Source organism: Protopterus annectens, chromosome 13.part0 (genome assembly GCF_019279795.1).
Source record: "Protopterus annectens isolate FY-2018-M chromosome 13.part0, PAN1.0, whole genome shotgun sequence".
NCBI lineage: Eukaryota > Metazoa > Chordata > Ceratodontiformes > Protopteridae > Protopterus > Protopterus annectens.
The window spans coordinates 806,338,011-806,361,632 of record NC_056747.1 but is presented as its reverse complement, the minus strand read 5'-3'; the positions used below and the strand labels follow the sequence as shown (position 1 = coordinate 806,361,632).

The 23,622-nt window shown below is 41.6% G+C and overlaps 1 protein-coding gene across 1 annotated transcript in view; it reads right to left on the bottom strand.

Moving 5' to 3' along the window:
- Positions 1-23,622, bottom strand: part of RPS6KB1 (ribosomal protein S6 kinase B1) — a 1,830,003-nt gene that overhangs the window by 568,526 nt on the left and 1,237,855 nt on the right. Inside the window, exon 9 of the mRNA XM_044054533.1 lies at positions 22,869-22,976. Within this exon, the coding sequence (XP_043910468.1) occupies positions 22,869-22,976 (108 nt within the window). The remainder of the gene's footprint in view (positions 1-22,868; positions 22,977-23,622) is intronic.

Genomic DNA, 23,622 nt, shown 5'->3' with positions numbered 1-23,622 from the left:
GGCTGAGGATAGTCCTGACATTCCCACTGGAAATGCTCCCTTAAAGTATGTAGGGTTTCGCCAAATGAAAAATCCTCTGGAGGACAGGCAGAAGAAATGGATTCCTCTGCATCTGAATCCTCATAAGCAGATAAGTGTTGCATGTCTTCGTATTCAGAAACCTCAGAATCATCGGACTCCTGGTTAGATAAAACTGTTGGGGACGTCTCTTTTTCTTTTGGAAAGCGTAGGTTGGCTTCCCCTAATAAGCATAAGGTCTTCCGCCAATTTAAGCATTTGAGATTGAGGCATGGAAGCAAGTGCCTGAGCTTCGATTGCTCTTTTTAGGCATAGTTCATACACTGGGCCTTAGAAACTCAGTAGTTTTAGAAAGAACTGAAGACGCGAAAGAAGTTGTCGGTTTGTGTCGAGTATCGGTAGTGTGAAGAACTTCCTTGGAAGCCGGCGCCTGCTCAGCGGTCCGGACCCATCCAAGGTAGAGACATCTGCAGGATCCTTAGGTAAAGAAGAGTCTTGCAGTATACCGGATTCCGAACGGTTTTCGGTAGCGGCCTGCAAATCCACAGAAGCGGGCAACAGGGGCTGCGAAAGCACCTCACTGAGGACCGGAGAACTGACGACTAGCTTAACGGAAGCATTGTCGGCAGTTATGGACCTGTGCAGTCTGTCTCTGTCTTTATGCTTACGTTTTTTCGGAAGATCGGTAGTAGGATGGCTTATCGAAGCCATATCGGAATACGGGGACAGAGTGAAAATATTTAGCTACAATAAGTGCCCGACAATGTATAGTTCTAGCATTGAACAAAGCACAAAACCGACAGCGAGGTACGTCGTGGTCTGGGGCCTAAACAGGTGACGCAGTAAGACTGGAAGTCTCGGTGTGGTATTTGCCTTCCACAGGCGAGACAATTGTTAAATTTTTCTGACACTGGTTAGAGCAAGAAAAAAAAGATCCCCAATGGGGTACTTAGCTATAGAAGACTTCAACTTCAGTTTGGAAACAAAACTCAGGTAGCGACCGACCGGCACTCATGCGAACTGCTACTACTTCGGGCTCCTCAGCAAGAAAGACTGATGTAATGCCATCGGCTGCCTGACTTTATACCACTGACGACCTGACATCAGCCCTGGAGCCGACTGAGGGCTACCCCTGGCAGGATAACCCAAGTGTGATGAATGCAACAGTGAAACATGAAGAAGAGCATCATTGGATCTTATTTTTATGGGCCTTCTTAACCATCCTCCACAATGTTAAAGTCTTCCAGATCCAACAGCGATTCTGAAGGTCAAGGGCTTAAAATGGGTGAAGAATGTGTATGTGTTAACTAAATCTCATCAGCAAATGGCCAACCAAACCAGGGAGAGAAGGCAAAGTGAGTCAACTCCCTGATGACGCATTTAGACCTGGGAAGCTATCCACAGAATATATAGTACAGTTGTGTACACTTACCATAAATGTAGATGTTCGAGTGTATTCACTGTTGCAGTCATTACATTTGGGTAATCTGCTGGCAGGTTGCCCTCAGTCGGCCTGAATTCCAGAGTCTTGGGTTCTGCATCGGTTGCTGTCTTCTCTTCCATGATGTCAGGTCGTCAGGTGTATAAAACATGCAGCTGACGCCATTTTCTTTCGTTTTTCTTGCCCCCAATGTCAGGTGCCCCCAAAAAGGTAGAAATAATATATATATATATATATATATATATATATATATATATACATACACACACACACATATGCATCAATAAAAACTTTACCGTCATCTACAAGCAAATACACCACATAGGTTGTGGAAGATAGAGAAGGAAAGATAAGCTGTAGAATGACAGGGGGATGGGCGGGAGGGTAACCTGGACTGCAACAGTGAATATACTCGAACATCTACATTTATGGTAAGTGTACACAACTGTACTATGTTCTTCGTGTTTCACTGTTGCAGTCATTACATTTTGGTAAAATCCCAAAGCTATGGTTGGAAGGCTGGAGTTAAACAGCATTAGGTGAGGCTATAAGGCCCTGCAGCACTGCAGTGGCAAAGCTTGCCCTGAACTTAGATTAGAGAGGCAAATTGCAATGTTTTGTAAAGGTATGAACAGAACTCCAAGTAGCAGCCTCCAGAATGTCCTTGGTTGGTACTCCTCTGAGAAAGGCTGCTGAAGTAGCTGCCGCTCTGGTGGAGTGAGACATAATGCCCTTGGGCACAGGTTTGCCATGGTGTAAGTAGCATAAATGGATGCAATGGCTTATCCAGTTTGAAATCGTCTGCTTTGAAATAGCCTTTCCTTCTGATCCTGCAGCATGTGATACTAGTAATTGCTCAGTTTTTCTCAGAGCTTTAGCCCTGCTCAAGTAGAATCTTAGCTGTCGTTGTACATCCAAGGAATGCAGAATTCTCTCCCCTTTGTTCTGCTGATTTGGATAAAAAGTTGGCAGATGAACTGTTTGGTTAAGAGCCACACTGGAAACGACCTCAGGCATAAAAGTAGGATTTGTCCTCAGAGACACTCTGGGTAAAATATGATAAAAGGCTCTACAGCCATGTGGGCCTGTAGCTCTGAAACTCTTCTTGCTGAATTAATTGCTAGTAGCAGAGCTGTCTTCCATGATGAGAACTTTATATCAGCGGTAGCAGCTGGTTCAAATGGAGGCAGGGTGAGCTTTTCCAACACATAATTGAGGTCCCTGCAGGTAATGGTGATCTTCTAGGAGGCCTTAAATTTTTGGCCCCTCTAAGATACTGCTTTAATAAAGGATGAGAAAAGATTGGTGGATCAGTATTGTAATGAGCCGAAATGGCAGAGGCAAGGATTTTGATTGATGAGAAAGATAGACCTTTGTCAAGCATCTCAGTTAAGTATTGTAATATCTGAGGAATATGCGGTTCTGCTGTATCAGTTCCTTGTGCTCGATTCCAAGCACAGAATCTCTTCCATTTGTCAGCATAAGATTTTCTAGTACTAGGCCTTCTGGCTTCCAAAATGACATCCATCACAGCTTTACTGAGAGTTGTCGTCGGTATGATTACAGGATTAGCCATGCTGCCAGGTTCAGAGTCTGTAGTTGATTGTGCCGGATCTGATGGTTTTTCTGGGACAGTAGTTGTGGTTTTTGGGGCAAGGTCCAAGCTGGGTATTGAGACAAGTTCTTTAGGATTGGGTACCAGCACTGGTGGGACCAGTCTGGGGCAATCGATATCATCTTTGGCTTCTCTTGTCCGACTTTTAGGAGGACCTTGGGTATAAGAGGCAGAGGAGGAAAGGCGTAAACTGATAGGTCTTTCCAACTGAAGGATAGGGTGTCTACTTTCCATGCTTGTCTGTGATAAGTCCTTGTATAGAATCTTTTCAGTTGATAATTTTGAGGAGAGGCAAATAGATCTATGTCTGGGCTCCCCCATTTCTCTGTTATCATGCTGAGGACTTGTGGATTTAGTTTCCACTGGTGAGGATCCATAAGGTTTCTGCTTGAATCGTCTGCCAAGAGTGTTTTGTTTTCCTGGCAGGAATTGAGCTTGAAGATGTATTTGGTAGGTCAAAGCTGTGCCCCACAGTGCCATGGCTAATCTGCAAAGGGGGTATGAGTGTGTGCCCCCTTGCTTGTTTATATACCACATGACCATGGTGTTATCCGTCTTTATCAGTAGATGTCCTGGATGAAGTAAGTCCTTGAAGGCTGTTAGGGCATTTTGAACAGTTAGCATCTCTTTCTGGTTTATATGTAAATGCATTTGATTTGGTGCCCATATGCCCTGAATACATCTTCCTGCCATGTGGGCCCCCCAGGCATAATCTGATGCGTCTGTTGTTAAGGTTTGGCTGGCAGGGGGTAGAGTGAAGGGCAGTCCCATGTTATGGTGACAGGCCTTTGTCCACCATAGAAACTCCTGTTGCAGGCAGAGAAGGAGAGGAATCATTGTTTCCAGACTGTGTGAATGCTGACCCCATAAACATTTTAGGTACCATTGAAGTTTCCTCATATGCAGTCTTGCATATGGAATTAGGAGGATGCAGGATGCCATGAAGCCCAGAGCCTGCAGAATTTGTCTTGCTGAAGACCGGGTTTTTGTTGCCATCCGTTTGAAATAAGTAGTCAGTTGCCTTTGTTTGTCTCGCGTGAGGTAAGCCATCTGGGCAGTTGTATTCAAGCTTGCACCCAGGAGTGTTATCTTTTGAGAGGGTACCAGTTGTGATTTCTTTTTGTTTATTGTGTACCCTAGGCATGTTAGAAGCTTTTTCACAAATGCCAGGTGTCGTAGAAGAGTGTCCTTGTTCTCTGCTTGAATGAGACAGTTGTCCAAGTAAGGCTATATTTGAATACTTCTTTGTCTGCCAAATGCAATTACTGGTGCCAGGCACTTTGTAAAGACCCTGGGCGCAGTAGATAAGCCAAAGGGCAGTGCAGAGAATTGGTAATGCATTAAGCCAGCCTTGAATCTGAGGTACTTTCTGCACGACTGTCTTACTGGAACATGCAGGTATGCCTCTTTTAGGTCTAAAGTCACCAGCCAAGCATTGTTGCCCAACATGGGCAGTAGCTGCTGCAAAGTGAGCATTTTGAATTTTGGAATGTCCAGGTATGTGTTCAAAATCGATACATCTAGTATTGGCCACCAGGCCTTGTCCTTTCTGGGTACCAAGAACAGTCTTGAGTAAAAACCTTGTCCTTTTTCCTGTTCTGGTACTGTCTGCATAGCCCCCATATCCATGAGGGACGTAACCTGTTTCTGTGCCTCTGCCCATTGGTTTTTTGGCAGATCTGGCCAACCATTTGTCATTGGCAGAGTGTGGAAATGGAATCTGTATCCCTGTGATATGATGTTTAGTACCCACTTGTCCTGGGTTATTAACTGCCAATTTTGAGCAAAAAGTGCTAATTTTCCCCCATGGGTGCTGCCAAAAGATAAGTGCTTGGTGTAGGCAGAGGGAAGTCATTGGGACTGCTTTCTGTAGGTTTGCGCTTTATCTCCTCCAGATTTGGAGCTGGATGCGCCCCACTGCTTTGACCTGTATGAATCTTGAGCTTGGTACCTGGCACCCTTAGGGCGTCTGGATTTGCCCCTTTGAGCTCTGTTTGACACAGGAAAGGACCAATTTTTTGTAGGCCAGTGTCTACTGAATCTTGGTGGCTGCACTTGTAAGAAATCTTTAACAGTTTGCATAGACTTAGCTTTGTCTTCCATTTTCTTTAAGACCTCTTCTGCCTTAATACCAAACAGAGAATCATGCTGTAAAGGTGCATCTAGCAATTTAGCTTTAACATGATCAGGCAAATTTTGTTCCTTTAACCAGGCATGCCTCCTAATCACAGATCCAGTAACTGCGGCCCTGAAGGAGGCCTCTAAAGAATCAAAACCACATTGCAAAGTATGCTTTCCAACTTGTTCAGCTGCATGCAATAATTCCTGCAATTCTTTATTTTCTCCACATTCTGAAATCAACATAATTTTCTATTTCAGCAATCCCATTACATGTTGTTGGTACTTAAGCATATGAAATTGACAATTTAACGCCCTGATTGCCAAGGTTGCAGATGTATAAACCTTTTTCCCCATCTGTCCAGTGCCCTGGAATCTCTGTCAGAGGGGGTAGGGTTTTTTGCTGTTGAGGCCTTATCTCCCTTTGGACCCTGTGAAATAGTTTCAGGATCAGCAGCAGGGTTTCTAAATAAAAATGTATGAGAGTCGGGGACTCTGTAATATCTGTCAGGCTTACTGGGAGCCGGAGGGTAAGGAGTCAGGGGTCAAACTTGACTCCGAAAACACATCATCCACAATGTCTAAAACAGCGGGAATGGCTAAAGGCTTGTGCTGAGGGAGAAGAAGGAAATACCTGAGTCTCTTTTTTGATTCTGAGAAGTCTTGACTCTCCCAGTGAAAATGCTCCCTCAAAGTATGCAAGGTTTCTCCAAATGAATAATCCTCTGGAGGAGATGCAGATGGAATGGACTCCTCAGCATCAGAATCCTCATAGGGAGGTATAGATAATTCCTGATCAGAAGAAATAGAAACCTGATCTGAAGATTCATAATCACTGTCTTGCCTAGGCCTCTGATCTGGAGGAGGATGGGTACCCCTGATCAAGGTAATGAGGTCCTCAGCCATTTTGATCATCTGTTTTTTAGGCATAGAGGCCTGTGCATGTGGCTCATGCGTCAGTTTTTTTAGTTTTAGAAGTTGTTTTAGTCTTTGGTTTTGCAGCTGTCGTCGGTTTGATGTACAAATGTTGAGGTCTGAATACACCCTCAGAAGCCGGTGCCTGCTCAGCGGCTCCAGACCCATCCGATGGAGATACATCCATCGGTCCAATACCTTGAGTATCTTGCGGCATGCCGGACTCCACATGGGTGTCGGTAGAGGCCTGCAACTCGAAGGTAGCGGGTATCAGGGGCTGCGAAGGCACCTCACTGAGTACCGGTGACTGGCTTAGGAGAAGCTTCGTCATCATTTTTGGATCTCGACTGCCTTTCTCTGTCCTTTTCTTTGCACTTTTTATGTACTCCGGTAGTCGGATTGCTATCCGACGACATTTCTGGGTAGTTAAATCTGTTTCCAAAATACTTTGATGCAAAAATATACCGACGCTTAACAGTGCGTTGGTTAAATCTAGCACAAAACCGACAGCCAGGCACGTTGTGATCAGGGCCTAGGCAAGGAATGCAGTATAAATGGAATTCCTTATGTGGTATTTGCTTCCCACAAGTAATACAATTATTAACTTTTTCTGACATTGGTAAAAAGCAAGAAAAAAGTTTCCCCAACGGGGTACTTAGCTTTAGTGAAGACTCCAGTTCTGAAACTCAAACTCGAATATTACAGTAGTCGGCCGACCGGCACTTGCGAAATGCTTCTGCTTCGGGCTCCGCGTGGCAAGAAAGACTAAAGAACATGGCGTCGGCTGCATGTTTCATACCCCTGACGACCTGACGTCATGGAAGAGAAGACAGTAACTGATGCAGGACCCAAAACTTTGGAATTCAAGCAAACTGAAGGCAACCTGCCAGCAGATTACCCAAATGTAATGACTGCAACAGTGAAACACGAAGAACATCAGCTTTTCTCCTTGCCTGCCACAAACCATGCCAAAAGCATTAACAGTAGTACAGATCAAACTCTGGATTTCACTCACAAGATCACCTAACAAGGAAATACCTACATGCACAACCTGATACCTCTTAAATCCAGGACCTGGATAATGACCACTCAATTACAGATCAATGACTTGGTGGATGAGGGAGAAAAGGACACAACTTTATCTGCACACTTGAAGTGCACCCAGCTCTAAAGGTCTTAAATACTGATTCTGGGTCCCTTACTTTATACCTCTGTACTAATTTCATGGAAATTTCCACAAGCTTTCCATGCAGTTATTTTGCTGGATTCATTCCATAGTTACTGGGTGATAATGAAGGCTTCAAGCTTATATCTCTGATTATGCAATGTTGAAGGCTTAATGGCTGGCAAAGACAACAGTCAACAATGACAGCCTTTTACAAGCAATAGTGGTATCTTGGTGGTTATGGAGCCTGAGATGATGGTCACAGTCACTTGGACAGCCTATGCTTCTGAAGCACTCAGTGTAAGAAATGTCTAAATGATACATGTTAGAAGACACAAACTGTACGAGTTTAAAAAAAAATTGGAACTCATTTTGGTGCACTTCCCATACAGGGACACCATCCACAGGTACAAGGAGAACACCCGCATTAGCAAAGGCAACTTAACATTTTCAGAACAGCCTTAAGCGAGGGCACTACAGAGAAGTACAATGTGCTCCATTTTACTATATTGCACAATGCCCCCACAAACTGAAATCCCAAATCTTAAATATAAACTTCAAAACATCTACCTTGCTAAGTAACAGAAAACTGTATATTGAAGCCCCTCTTCCAAATTAAATACTTCTTGGGGCAATGTAGCAATTGCCTCATGTACACTGACAACCCTCTCCTCCTACCACCTAACACTACAACCTGTGAGAGATGCACTTATATAGCCAAACTGGAAGCCAAGCTCTCTCCAGCCAAGACTGGACTAGACAGTCAAGAGGAGAAGGTAAACACCACCTGCACTACCCAAACCCACACATAGTAACACAAAACACACACAGAAATTTCCGGAGGCTCTCAATAAAAATCTGCCCAAACAACAGAGACCTCCAAAGCTGAAACGCAAGCAACTACCACCCCCCCAACACTACCCGAATGACACAGCCTACAAAATCAGTGTGCCTCTCATCCTCAGCCCATAAGCAAAACAACATACCCAGCACTAGAGTCAGGCACACCGACATCCCTCTCACCAGGCTAAACAAGGTGAATATGTTACTGTCAGCTGCCTGCTGGATGCCAGGATCCGTCATATAATGCAAGCACTCTGGTCACTCCACAACAAGTACAAATATGACTCTGTTACTGTCCGTGTTGGAGTGAATGACCTGAGACTATCTCCCTGGACTACATGAAAACAGACATGGAGGAGCTCTCTGACCACGTGGCCCAGGCAGGTATGACACTAGCCCTGAGTAGCATCCTGCCATCACCCAGAATGATACCACAGTACAAGGACAAAATGATCGACTTCAACAATTGGCTAAGCTTCTGGTGTCATTCCAAGGGGATCCACTATCTGTCTGCCTGGGACAACATGATCAGCAGGCCAAGATGCTTTGCCAGAGATGGCCTGCAACTGTCGCCTTTGAGATTCCGGATACTGGCTAAGGCTCTTGCTGCCCCTATAGTGCCTTTTTTAGGCAAGCCTCAAACATCAAACACACCACCACAGTAGATACAAACAAGCAAAATCTAAGGGTAATGCTACTCAATGCTAGAAATCTAAACCTCAAAACTCACTCACTCGAGGCACTCCTTAAGATGGAAAACATTAACATCTGTGGAGTGACAGAGACCTGGTTTAAGGCTCCAAACAGCACCCCTGCATTACCAGGCTACAATCTTACCACACCCTTCGGCCATCTAACCTGGACTGAAACACTAAAGGAGGAGGCGCGTCCATATTCATAAAGGATATCCACACCTCCAGGCTAGTTGCTCAACATAATGCATCCAAAATTATCCAAGTACAATTAACAGTGGGCAAGACTGCAATTCAGGTTGTAGCTTGTTACAGATCCCCCGCTATGCCCCAGGACACCCACTCCATGTTTCTCGATATACAGGATATTAAGTCATTAACCCAGAGTACCGTCACATGACGCCTATGTGCTTATATCCGAGTGCTCTGTGTGACGGTACTTACTGTATGGAGTTACACCCGACTGCCTTCCACAAGTGTATCTAACTATACATTACTATTGTAGCTCCCATGTCAAAAATTAAGTTAAAAAAGTGTCTGAACTTTTTCAGTTACTTTCTCAACTTAGATTTTAGTGTGGATTTACATGACATCAATACTTGATTTTTCGAAGAAAACTGGCTTAACATGCACTCATCCAATTCTTATTACAGTAAGCAGATTCTCTGTGCATTGCAAGAAGCAAGTGGTGGCAGCCAATCGGATTCTTCCATGCAAGCCACCACTTGCATAACACATCCACTCCAAATGTAAGGTTTCTTTGCACTGTCAGAATAAACAGAGGGTCCAGCAATAGCAATTCCCTTTTGTTCTTCAGATAGTTGCTGCATTCACCTGAATTGCTACCGGATCCTGCTATTTATTTTGTCAGAGCATTGCTTTCTGAGTGCCACTTTGCCAGCTTTGAGTTACTGCCACGTTCGGTAAAACAGCCGTTTACGGAGCTCCTGAACTTCAAAGCAGCAGAGTTTCATCTGCAACTGAGCGGTGTTTTATAAAGTCGAACTGTTGTTTTTTTTTTTTTTTTTTTTTGAGGTGAGTGTACTGGAAGTGTTCGCTCAAGCCTTGCCTCTTTACAATTTCTTATTTTTATTGCTTTCAACTGGATTGTAACTTTGCTGTTAGTATTACATTGCCTTATTTTCTTGCATGTCTTAGCCATTCTATGTGCTTGCCCTTGCTCTTTTAGGGTTACTTGATGCATACCTTCCTAAGTTTTCTTGCTTTCTGTTCTGCTTTAGCTACGGAAGATATATATATATATATATATATATATATATATATATATATATATATATATATAATTCCGAATTTGTTTTTATTGGTTGTTTTTAGGCATTAGTGTAGCTGATTGGCCATAATGGTTTTGGTTACTTTATGTTTTTTTTTTTTTTATCCCTTACTAACACTGTTATGATTTTGACTTTTCCTTGCTATCTTAGTTTTGTGCCTTGCCCTAATAATGTATTGTTGCATTTTGGAAGGATGAATGTTTTTATTTTTGGTGTATGACTCCTTCATTTACGTTCCGTATATGTGCTGTTTAGGTTAGCGTGACATGTTCTTTGCGGTTTTGTGAATTGGGTTTCCTACTCGGTTTATTTACTGCCTAACTTTTTACATTGTTCCCGATGTCTTTACTTATTATTTTTCATGTCTTAGCATCCTGTTTTAATGGCTTAGTTACTATGTGGTGAGAAGTAAGCACGTTGCTTCTGAATTATATGATTCACTGTGCTTGCGGACTAAGAGGTTGAGAGGTATGCTGCCACATGAAAAGGAGTATAGGGATCGTGTGCGTCTCCATGGTCAGGCTAGTACACCCATGGACTGAACGACTAGAATATCACTGGAAAGAGTCCAAAGAAGCACTGAAGAAGGCATTTGAAGGCAGTTGCTAGTTAAATGATAGCAGTTTACATATGATACACGACTATAAGAAATAGCAATAACACGTGCAAACAATGCTTACGGATTAATTTTAATGGCAGCGTCTATTGATATTTTGAAGACTATACTCTGACCCTCACAATAGAAAACTGGTATACAAGTAAGAGGGGTGCCCCTCATTTGGGAGCAGCAAGGGGACAAAAGTACACACACCCCAGCTTGCAAGTTACATGTAAAATTTGTAACAGAGAAGTTTAGGCTTTTTTTTTAATCTGACATTGTGTTGAAATTTGCAAGATAAGGTTTGTTTTTAAATAAATATCTTTTTATTTTAACCACTGTAACTACGGTGATGGTGCTGCGGCAGCATTGTCGCCTCACAGTAAGATGTTGTCCTGTTCGATTCTCAGCTACAGCGTCTTCTGTGTTGAGACATGCGTGAATGGGTGTACCTTCGTTGAAGGTTGTGCGTCAGGGCCAGCAACTCGGCACGTAAAAATCTATTGCCAATCATTAGCGGACCGGAGTTCCGCTGTGGCGACCCCTAACTGGGAAAAGCCGAAAGAGACAACATTGCAAATGTCAAGCTGATATGCATATATTAGAATTCATGGTTATCAAGTTTCCTCACATCTGGCCCTTACTATAGGCAGTTAAGGCTCTAAGCTGTTTGCAGCTGCTTCCTGTAATTCAGGGTAGATGGTCTGATTCTTTCCTAATCCATTCACTTCTTGTGTGACTCAGAGTGAGTAACTTACCTAGGTACTGCTACAAATTGTGGCTGAAAAGGGGGACATCTGTCCAAGGGGCTTGCCTGGTAAACAAACAATTAACAAAATCTATATGTGTTCCTTGTTTTTTCCTATTTTGAGAGTACTAATTTAGCCAGTCATTCTAAGTTGATACTAACAAAATGTTTGCTTTGAAATTAACAATGTCGTCATAAATTAATATTTATTTTAAACAGCATACAGTGCAAAACACTGGACAGGAGTTGTGTTACTATGAAGCTTTAGTAAAATGTGTGATGAAACTCAAATGGCTTACACAGGTGATTCAACAAAAGAGCTACAACTTTCAGCTTTTATCCTGCATTATTTGACATACCCTCAGATGTTAATATTTTTTTTGGATTATTTGCTGTAATATAGTTTTTGTCACTGTAGTGCATATTATGTAAACCATAAGCTGATAATGGACTTCATCTCAGAAGCCTGTACTTGGTTCTCCCTCCTCTTATTTGCCTTTTCACATGGTTCTGAGTTAGCCATTCTGGTGCTTGTGCATACTTCAGCATTTTATTGTAGGGGTCACTTTGCTGAATGCTTCATTTTGGTGCATGTTCATATCAGCAACTGTTACTGAAAGGTCGTTTGGGGAAATATTTCATTCTGGTGCTTGTGCATACTGCTACATTTCACTGTAGGGGTCACTTGTGTGAATGTCTCATTTTGGTAATTGCACATACTGGAAACTGCTACAGAAGGGTCTTTCAGGGAAATGCTTCACGGTGGTGCTTGTGCATTCCTCAGCTTTGTATTGTAGGGGTTCACTTGGGTGAATGCTTTACTTTGGTGCATGTTCTTCCCAGGAACTGTTACTGAAGGGTCGTTTGGGGGAATATTTCATTCTGGTCGTTGTGCATACTTCAACATTTTATTGTAGGGGTGACTTTGCTGAATGCTTCATTTTGGTGCATGTTCATATCAGCAACCGTTACTGAAGGGTTGTTTGGGGAAATATTTCATTCTGGTGGTTGTGCATACTTCAACATTTTATTGTAGGGGTCATTTGGGTGAATGCTTCACTTTAGTGATCGCGCATACCAGGAACAGTCACAGAACGGTTGTTCAGAGAAATGCTTCATAGTGGTGCTTGTGCATACTTCGGCTTTTTATTGAAGGGTTTCACTTGGGTGAATGCTTTATTTTGGTGCATGTATATACCAGGAACTGCTACAGAAGGGTCAGTCAGGGAATTGCTTCATGTTGGTGCTTGTGCATACTGCAATATTTTATTGTAGGGGTCACTTGGCTGAATGCTTCATTTTGGTGCACGTTCATACCAGCAACTGCTACTGAAGGGTTGTGTGGGGAAATAAATCATTCTGGTGCTTCCATTGTTACTGGGTGATAATGAAGGCTTCAAGCTTATATCTCTGATTATGCAATGTTGAAGGCTTAATGGCTGGCAATGACAGCAGTCAACAATGAGAGCCTTTTACAAGCAATAGTAGTATATTGGTGATTATGGAGCCTGAGATGATGGTCACAGTGACTTGGACAGCCTATGCTTCTGAAGCACTCAGTGTAAGAAATGCCCAAATGATGCATGTTAGAAGACACAAACTGTACGAGTTTAAAAAAAAAATGGGAACTCATTTTGGTGCACTTCCCATACAGGGATACCATCCACAGGTACAAGAACACCCTCATTAGCAAAGGCAACTTAACATTTTCAGAACAGCCTTAAGAGAGGGCACTACAGAGAAGTACAATGTGCTCCATTTTACTGTAGTGCACAATGCCCCCCAAACTGAAAATCCCAAATCTTAAATATAAACTTCAAAACATCTACCTTGATAAGTAACAGAAAATTATATATTGAAGCCCCTCTTCCAAATTAAATACTTCTTGGGGCAATGTAGCAATTGCCTCATGTACACTTGGCAACCCTCTCCTCCTACCACCCAAGACTACAACCTGTGAGAGATGCACTTATATAGCCAAACTCTCTCCAACCAAGACTGGACTAGACAGTCAAGAGGAGAAGGTAAACACCACTTGCACCACCTAAACCCACACATAGTAACACAAAACACACACCTACATTTCCAGAGGCTCTCAATAAAAATCTGCCCAAACAACAGAGACCTCCAAAGCTGAAATGCAAGCAACCACCACCTCCCAACACTACCCAGACGACGCATAGCCTACAAAATCAAAGTGCCTCTCAACCTCAGCCCATAAGGCAAAAACAACGTACACAACACTACAGTCAGGCACACTGACGTCCCTCTCACCAGGCTAAACAAGGAGAATGTTACTGTCAACTGCCTGTTGGGTGCCAGGATCCGCCATACAATGCACACACTCAGGTCACTCCACAACAAGTACAAATATGACTCTGTCATTGTCCATGTTGGAGTGAATGACCAGAGACGTACCTCCCTGGACTAAATGAAAAGAGACGTGGAGGAGCTCTCTGACCATGTGGCCCAGGCAGATATGACACTAGCCCTGAGTAGCATCCTGCCATCACCCAGAATGATACTACAGTACAAGGACAAAATGATTGACTTCAACAATCAGGGAATTGCTTCATGTTGGTGCTTGTGGATACTGCAACATTTTATTGTAGAGGTCACTTGGCTGAATGCTTCATTTTGGTGCATGCTCATACCAGCAACTGCTACTGAAGGGTCGTGTGAGGAAATAAATCATTCTGGTGCTTGTGCATACTGCTACATTTCATTGTAGGGTCACTTGTGTGAATGAACCAATTTGCTGATTGCACATACTGGGAACTGTTACAGAAGGGTATTTCATAGAAATGCTTCATGGTGGTGCTTGTGCATTCTTCAGCTTTGTATTATAGGGGTTCACTTGGGTGAATGCTTTATATTGGTGCGACTGTTACTGAAGGGTCATTTGGAGGAATATTTCATTCTGGTGGTTAATCCAAACGATCAGTGAATGATTATTCTGACCATTTCATGCCAGTGTTAGAAATAATGTGATGGATTTTACCCTTTGCTATACTGGCCATTATTAGCATAATAAAAATGGCTCCATTTTAAATGTTAGTACACAACAAAATATGCATTTAAATTAGTTTTTACACAGACAAAATGTATTTAAAAGGGTGACTGGAGTTGGTCAGAGCAGGGGACTCCATAATTGGTAAGGCTGCATGTGGGAATGTGTCAACAGTTCTGGACAAGTTTTTGGTGGTGGTGTGGATAACACTTTACCAGGATGGTATGCCTTATAAATACATGTTATTACTTGTACTCTAATTCCAGCATGGAGCAACCATATATTGTGGCAATATTTGGCTTTGTCAGTCATGCCTAGAATTTTGGTGATATGAAGGGCTTAGTAAGATATAACTGCTGTACTACTTTGAATTACTCTGGTCTTTGTCCTAACAGATGGTAATGACTCAGTCTTATATTACACGTGTACCAGGAATATAATGAATGTCTACTTAACGGGTAATAAGCAGCAATTTTCCACCTGCACATTAGGGGGTTCATTTCAGTGAATATTTCATTTTGGTGCTTGTACATACCAGGAAATGTTACTGAAACGTTGTTTTGGGGCATGTATACCTGGACATACTACAGAGGATGTTGCATGGGGAAATAATTCATTGTGTATCAGGAAGTGCTTATGCATACATGGTCGGACTGCTGAAGTGACCACTGGGCAAAATAGTTTATTGTGTCGTTTTGATGCTTGTGCATACATAATGCAAACAACTGGAGGGGTTACTGGGGAAACATAGAAATTAAGTCTGCAAATTACATATGGTTACGTTACTTAGAATACAACACATAAATGTAATTACAGTGTAATAAGCCAGCATATGACATCAAATACACCACTGACTAATTAATAGTATAATGTAAAGTAAGCAGACAAGAAATCACTTTTGCTTGTATTATTCTATTTGTGATTATACTCGGTAGTTGCCTGAGTGAGATAAAGGTTACTTGCTGACTACTACCAGCATGGAGCTTCCATATATTTTGTGCATTTTTCCTGGCTTTGTCAGTCATCTGTGGAATTTAGGTGGACAGAAGGGCTCAGTAATATATACAGATGACGAGTCTGTGTTACATAACAGCTGGACAAGGTAATATAATGAATGCATACTGAACAGTTTTATGTGCAGCAGTTATCACCTGGTCTGAGCATGCATACATTTGCAGTAATGAAATGCAGGTCATTATCACATCAACAATAAGAACACTTACAGAATATCACTTGAGTCATTATCACTTTTCTGGTAAAACTGTCAGCAGCTGTCACTGTTATTCACATAAATAGACGTCATTATAACATTGATGAATGCACATGCCAGATTTGGGATTCTGTCTGCATGGAGTCATTTCAAGCCAACCCCTACCCACAGCAGTTTCTTTCTTTCATTTTGACAATTTTAGAGGCAGTAAAGTCCCCATTGTGGTTATATGCTTCATATTCTTGTGAACTACTGCAATTGAGCATCATATCATGTAGTAATTTTCTGTATCACACAGTCACTATATAGTTTTCTTGTGTGTTGCTTTTCCAGTGTTTCTGCAGGTACATAACATCAGAATGTCATATACTGTTGTTTTTTTCCGGTGTAATTTCAAGTGGAAAGTAATATGTCCTACAACGAAGATGCCATCTGTGGAGGAGAAAGCAAGCAGCATTTACCTGTTGGGTGAAGAAACAGACTCTGATGGTTGCAGCAGTGGTTTAGACACAGGTATGTACCTTGGGACACCACGTAATGCCAACCAGAGTGAGGATGACACAGATGATGAGATTCCACTTGCACGTATGAGTGAGAAGGCCATTGCCTGTGATACGGATGATGCCCCTGTGCCAGCCATTCCTGACAGACCTATGGCACTGGTGCACTTGGAAGACTCTACAACTAATGCTACTGATATACATATATGTGCAGTCTTCCAATACATCTCTCAAACATCAGTAGTAACCTGTTTGCATTTCTTTCCTAAGCAGGTGCACCCCCTTGTGACAGTGACATGGCTTCACGAGCAGGAGAATGACAAGTGAGAGTGTGGGTGTGTGGCCATTTCTACATTCACTGGGCTGCCAGCCATGCCTTCAGAAGTGAAAACCACTGCAACTTGAGCTTCTCCGCATCTAGTGTGAAGGTATACTGGATTGCAAGAAGAGGTATGCATTGGAGCGGACTCCTGCGGTTGTTAGAAGAGAAGTGTTCGATCTACCCCGAGCCTGACATTCTTATGCAGTACGTTGGAGGGAATGATGTCATCACTCACCCACTCAGAAGGCTACGGTTTGAAATCAGAACAATTTTTGAACACCTGCAGTCATGGTGGCTACGTTGTCATTTTGTGTGGTATGACATAATTCCTCGCCAGATATGGAAAACAGCAAACCGTCAACGGGCAGCGCACAAGGCTGGAGGTTTACAGAATGGGTTCATGCATGGCTTGATGCACATGATCGGTGGCTCAACAATCTGCCATGGCAGAAGCAATGGTGTTACCTAACTGAGGATGGCACTGCATTGTTCTTGACTGACCTCCACAATGGTGTGATGACAGCTATGCACAACATATTGGTAACATGCAGCTAGTGAGAATAAATGGACAACAGCCATGACCAAGTAGGACCAGTATGGTAAGAAACTCTACTGTTATATTTTATGAATGCTGTTGTCACTACTGATGACACAGGAAAAGAAATTGTAGGGAACTTGTGCACATGCTGAGTAACACTACATTTTCAGATTGTCAAAGAACCATCTGTATGCTGTGTGCAGGTAGAGATAACCGTTTGATTATGAATTGTGTTATGTAAATTAGATTTTTCTTAGTTTGGCAAATAACTGGTAGGGAGATGGTGAACATGCTGAGTAAGAACAAATGTTTGAGGAGAGTACCACATACAAGAGACTATGTAAATAACCATCCTAAAGACATATCACAGTTTGATTACAATTATGGTTATGAGAGTTACGATTTCTTTTCCTATTGTGCTAAATAACTTTGTCAGGGAACATATTACCAAGGTACTACTTCATTTTGAAGGAAGTATTATTAGTTACAGGACGGAAAAAGAACTGTCTGTATGCTGGACAAATGTACAGCTATCACATTATGTTTAGGACTTCGGTTATGAGAATTATGATATTGTTTCATACTTGGTGAACACCTTTGTCAGGGAACATGTCAGCATGCTCAGTAGCTCATTTTAAAGACAGTATTAGTATTTGCAAGATATAAAAAGAACTGTATCTGTATGCCGTACACATGTCCAGATATCACAGTTTGTTTGGAACCATGGTTATGAGAGTTATATTTTTTCATATTTTGCTAAATAACTTTATCAGGGAACATGTCCTAAGGGTAAGTAATACCTCATTTTGAAGGCAGTATTAGTAGTTACAGGACAGAAAAAGAACTATCTGTATGCAGGACAATTGTACAGACATATTTTGTTTAGGACATTGGTTATGGAAATTATGATTTTTTTCATATTTTGGTAAATAAGTTTTATATGGAGCATGTAATTGTGCCCCATGTTATACATCATTTTGAAGATAGTGTTAGTCCTTACAACATGATAAAAGAACTGCATCTGTATTCTGTACACATGTACTGATATCACACTTTATTTAGGACTAAGTTTATGGAAATTATGATTTTTTAATATTTTGGTAAATAACTTTGCTAGGGAGCATGAAACTGTGCCAACTGATACCTCATTTTGAAGACAGTATTATTCCTTACAACATGATAAAATAACTGTGTCTGAATGCTGTACATATATACAGATATCAAAGTTTGTTTAGGAATAAGGTTATGAAAATTATGATTTTTTTTTTCATATTTTGGTAAATAAATTTGTAAGGGAGCATGACAATGTGCTAAGTAATACATCATTTTGAAGACAGGATTAATAGTTACAACAGAGTAAAAAAATGTGTCTGTATGCTGTACACATGCACAGATATCACAGTTTGTTTAATCTTGTAGGATTATGAAAATTATATATTTGCAATATTTCTCATTCTTATGCCCATATCTTTGCAAGGGAGCATGATGACGACACAAATGAGGCATCATTTTGAAGCTGACATTGAGCCACACAACTTGTACACTGACATGTAGTCTCTGTCTGTTACAGGTGATGAGATATTATGCTTTATTTATCAATTATGAGAAATATAATATTAATCATATTTCTGTGAATATCTCCATAACGGAGCATCACACAGTAATGCTTAAGGTATCATTTTAAAGCTAACATTCATACAAAGTGATTACAAATTGTATGGGTCTACATGGCACATTTACCAAGACATTGTGATTTGTTGTACCAAAAGGGTAAAAAATATGCACAATATTAGCATTCCTTGGCAAATATTTAATAATGACTTACATACAGATGATCAGCATTTACACTGTTAGAAAGGTCAGTGTCTGCTGAACAACTTTCACATTTACATTTTTAGTCTAGCTCTAATGGTTAAAGAGTTATGAACATTTGTTTTCTGTATGGTATTACAAATGGATTATCTGAAAATAAGCTCAGGCTGCACTGCTGTTCCTATGGTGGAAGTAAGCAGGCAGCATTTTCTGAGCTGCTCCGGAGTGAATGAGCCCAATACCCTAATACTGGGAGATTTTAACTACCCCACCATCAACTGGGAAAACTACTTATGTACTAACTCATCTGCCCAACGTTTTCTGGAATTCATCAATTCCAACGCCGTGGATCAGCTTGTCCATACCTCTACCAGGGACAGCAACATCCTCATTACCAATATGGGTAACAGATGCTCCACGCCAAAGGTCAACTCCTCCCTGGTTAGGTCCGACCACAAGCTAATCACCCTAGACATCCATATCCCGCCCCCACCCCCATTAAGGAAACCACCGTAAACAATTTCTCCAAAGCCAACTTCATTCTTAAGTCAGAAGTGGCCAAGTTCACGTCTCCCACACAGATGGAAAATAAAGACACGACTGGTGAATCATATACAAAAGCACTATATAAGAACATACACGAGTGCATGGACCATGCCATCCCCAACAGAACCAAGATGCTATCCTCCAAAAAAAGGAACCCAATCTGGTGGTCCCCTGCCATAAACAAACTCTACAACAGAAGAAAGAAACTGTTGCAAAAAAGAGTAAAGTCCCATAATTGCAGAAACTCCCTGATCAGCCTCAGCAAGAAGCTGAGATCTCTCATAAAATTCTCCAAAGCTAGTTACGAAAATAAAATCGGCATGGATTCTAAAGACATCCACAAAGCTTTCTACAGCTATGTCAAGAATCTCAACGGCAACACTAAGATCTGCTCGTAACTACAGCACAATGGCACTACATTTACCAAACCAACTGATAATTGCCAACATCCTGGCAGACAGGTTCAGTGCAAACTTTACCCTCAGCCTCACCTCCTGAAGGGCCCATCTCCATACCGGAAGATTGCAAAGCCCCTGTAATCACGGATGCACAGGTAAAGTCCACACTCTCCAAAGCCAAGAACACAGCATCCATAGGACCAGACAACATCCCAGGCTGCAGGGATGTTGCATTCTGCATGAACTACAGAACGAACCGGCACGCCACCTAAGTACCATGTTCAACCATAGCTTCACTTCAGGCTTTGTGCCTATGGAATGGGGCACAGCAATGGTTATCCCACTCCACAAAGGGGGTGCCACCACTAACCCCGGGAACTACCGTCCCATTAGCCTGACGAGCCTGTTCTGCAAGGCCATGGAACACATCATCCTGGAGCTTATAAACAGACACATAGGTAACCTCCAAACCCTGGACCCCACTCAGTTTGGGTTTGTAAAAGGTAGATCATGCCTCCTAAACCTGATTGACATCTTTGAAGTAGTCACCAGAGCTGTAGACGAGGGTAAGGTGGTGCACACAGCCTATCTTGACCTCGCCAAGGCTTTTGACACCATCCTCCACTCTCGTATTATAGATAACCTCACTGGACAAGGCATAAATCCATATGTCACAAGATGGGTGGCCAACTGGCAGAACCCACAAAGTGAAAGTAGCAGACTCCAAATCTGACTTCAGATCAGTGACAAGCGGAGTACCACAGGGTTCGGTCCTGGGTCCTCTCCTGTTCAGTATCTACTTCTCTGAAGTCCAGGCTAATACAGCTGGTCTCTGGCTAACGAAATTCGCAGACAACTGCAAACTAGGAGCCATAATAGATTAGCCTAAGGATGTGGACATTCTACAAAGAGGCCTCACTGAGACTGATGCTTGGTGGCAAAGGCATGGCCTAAAGCTCAATACTGACAAGTGCATTGTCATCCACTTTGGGAAAAACACTGTTTCCATGAACTACCACATAGGCGGTAGCCTACTAAACACCAAAAGTGTGATAAGACACCTTGGGACACAGGTGGACAGTAGTCTCTCCTTTGATAATCACGTCGCCACAGTAGTCAGGAAATCCTTCTATGTGGCACACCTCATCATAAAGGGGTTCTCCTCCAGAAAAAGAGAGGTCATCGTTCCTCTCTATTCATCCCTCATCAGACCCATTATAGAGTACAATGCCTCATTTGGCATGCACCTCGCAAGACATCTGCAACAACTAGAAAGGCCACAGAAATACCTCAATAGGAGGATTACCGGCCTCAAACAGATGCCATATGCAGACCGTCTCGAAAAACTCCAGCTCTACTCAGTCGCATATCACCTACTCAGAGGCGACCTCTGCCTAACACACAAAGCCATGTCTAACCCAGATCTGATGGACATGCTACATTTAAAGAAATCCCAATCTCTCCAAGCCACACGCTCCAGGGACCTAAACCTTGTCACCAAAATAAACAAAAAACAAAAGCAAAGAACATGCTGGAGGGATAGACTCCTGTCCCAGAGACTTCTCATGCTCTGGAACAGGCTACCCACCTATGTCGAGCAGAACTCATCATTAGCCGTCTTTAAGAGAAATCTTGACAACTGGATAGGAAACAGGAAATTTACCCTGGGGATCACTGCTGTGGCGCTGCTCGACAGGGGCACAGGAAAATAATTTTCTTGGGTAGTGAAAGCCAGGGAACCTCATTTGGCTAAGCTTACATAGGCCCTAGGGCCGATAGCCTAGTACATACCTATGAACATATAACAATAAGAAAAACAAATCTATTGCTTTAACAAAACAGAGACAACTATACTTTAATTCATTAATACCTATGTGGATGTGGAATGTGACACCTCTAGCAGTCTATACACATCTTGCATTCCTGTGTATTTTCTGAAAAATAAACTTAAAAAGCATAGGATAAACAAATTTAAATATTTTGTGAAAATTAAAGGCTAGTAAAACTGTACAAATAGCAATGTTATCAGTAAGTGATATTTGTTACAGTAATAAGTTGGTGAATTCATAGTCTTTTCCATAAATGCTGTAATATATCATAATACACACAAATCACAAATTATATTTCTGTAAACTTTAAATTTTCATATCTTGAAAATTGCACAACCTAGACATGTGTAGTTTGAACGTTTTAACCAGAGATGCACCTTCATATGACAAGAAATTCCTCTAAAAGTGCATGTTTACCAAGATATATAGAAATGTGAAAACATATATTTAATTGTATGATTAGCAAAATAAATAATGCTTGGATAGCTCTCAAGACATGCAACTTAGAGTGCAAATATCGAAGACCATTTTCTTCAACAACATCTAAAGTTTCACTTTATGTCATGCAACAGTTTGTAAGTCGCTCGTTTTTTGAAGTATTAAGTAAATATGGAAATACTGCTTATATTAACAAGTACTAGCAAGCAACTAGCAATATGTCCAGTACAGAGTGATATAAATCAGTATTTTCAGTGAATTATCCCGTCTCCCACAATGTTTTACACCACATACCTCAATAACATGTAGGTTTCTCAGTTATGAAAATATGAATGTAAATTTGAAAATATGAATACCTGGCAAAAATTAAACTCTCCACTGCAGGACATCCTAGATTAACAATCTTAGTGTCATTTTGTTAACTTCTTGCCCTTTCTAATACTGCCTATTATTAGTATTAGTAAGTCACTTAGTTAAAGAAGCCAGACCCCAAAAAGTTCTGGATGTCATAAGGCGGTATATGGGTGTGAACTGGAAGTATACAAAAAAGGAGTTTTAGGCTTGAGTGAGTTAAATAAAACACTACCACACTTGGACAAACCACAATACATACAAGCAAGGTAAAGGACCTCACAATGCTGCAAACTACCACATGGAACACAGTACATGATACCTTGTATGATAAAGTCCATATGTACTACACAATGATGCTGAGGTAGTGAAACTGCATAACAGTTCTTTCTGGATATAACATTACATGTTGAGAAAATATTGCATACACTCTCTATCAAAACTGTACTTATATACTTTTGAATAGCACCTTCTTTAGCAGCTCTCTGGCTTCTTGTGTGAGGTAGGGAGGAAGATTCAACTTGCACTTCAGAATCTTGTCAATGGTTTTCTTTCGGTTTTCACCTGTAAATGGAGGCTGAAAAAGGCAATGCATTAAAAAAGGCAGGCCAGGTTACCACAAAAGTCAAAATATTCTCCAATAATCAACTTGTTTTGTTCTTTTTGAGCTCTATATTATTTGCTGGGTGACCACAGAGCATATCCTGAGTAACTGGTGCATCCAGTGACTGTTTTAATATCTAGTGGATAATGCCCACTCCACAAAGGGGTTGCCACCACTAAACCCTCAGAACTACCGTCCCATTAGCCTGACGAGCCTGTTCTGCAAGGCCATGGAATGCATCATCCTGGAGCTTATAAATAAACACATAGGTAACCTCCAAACTTCTGAGCTACACATGCTTTGATAAGACCACACCCAGCATAACTGACCTAGTAGATGCAACTCAGCACTGTAAGCATATTTCAATGCCTGGTCACAAATGCTATCAGTTGTGTTACTTAATTTCTGCAATTTATCTTTACTGCCAGCATCTGTTAGTTGCCACACGTATCCCTGCATTTGCCCTTGTACAAAATTTTGATAAGTTCAAGTTTGAGTGTTTAAGAACAAACTGCTTTACAAAAGTTTAAAAGTTAAAATACAAAACCAAGTATACAATGCATTATAAGAAACAGACTTCCAAATAAAACAGCAGACATACAAAACAGCAGAATAAAAT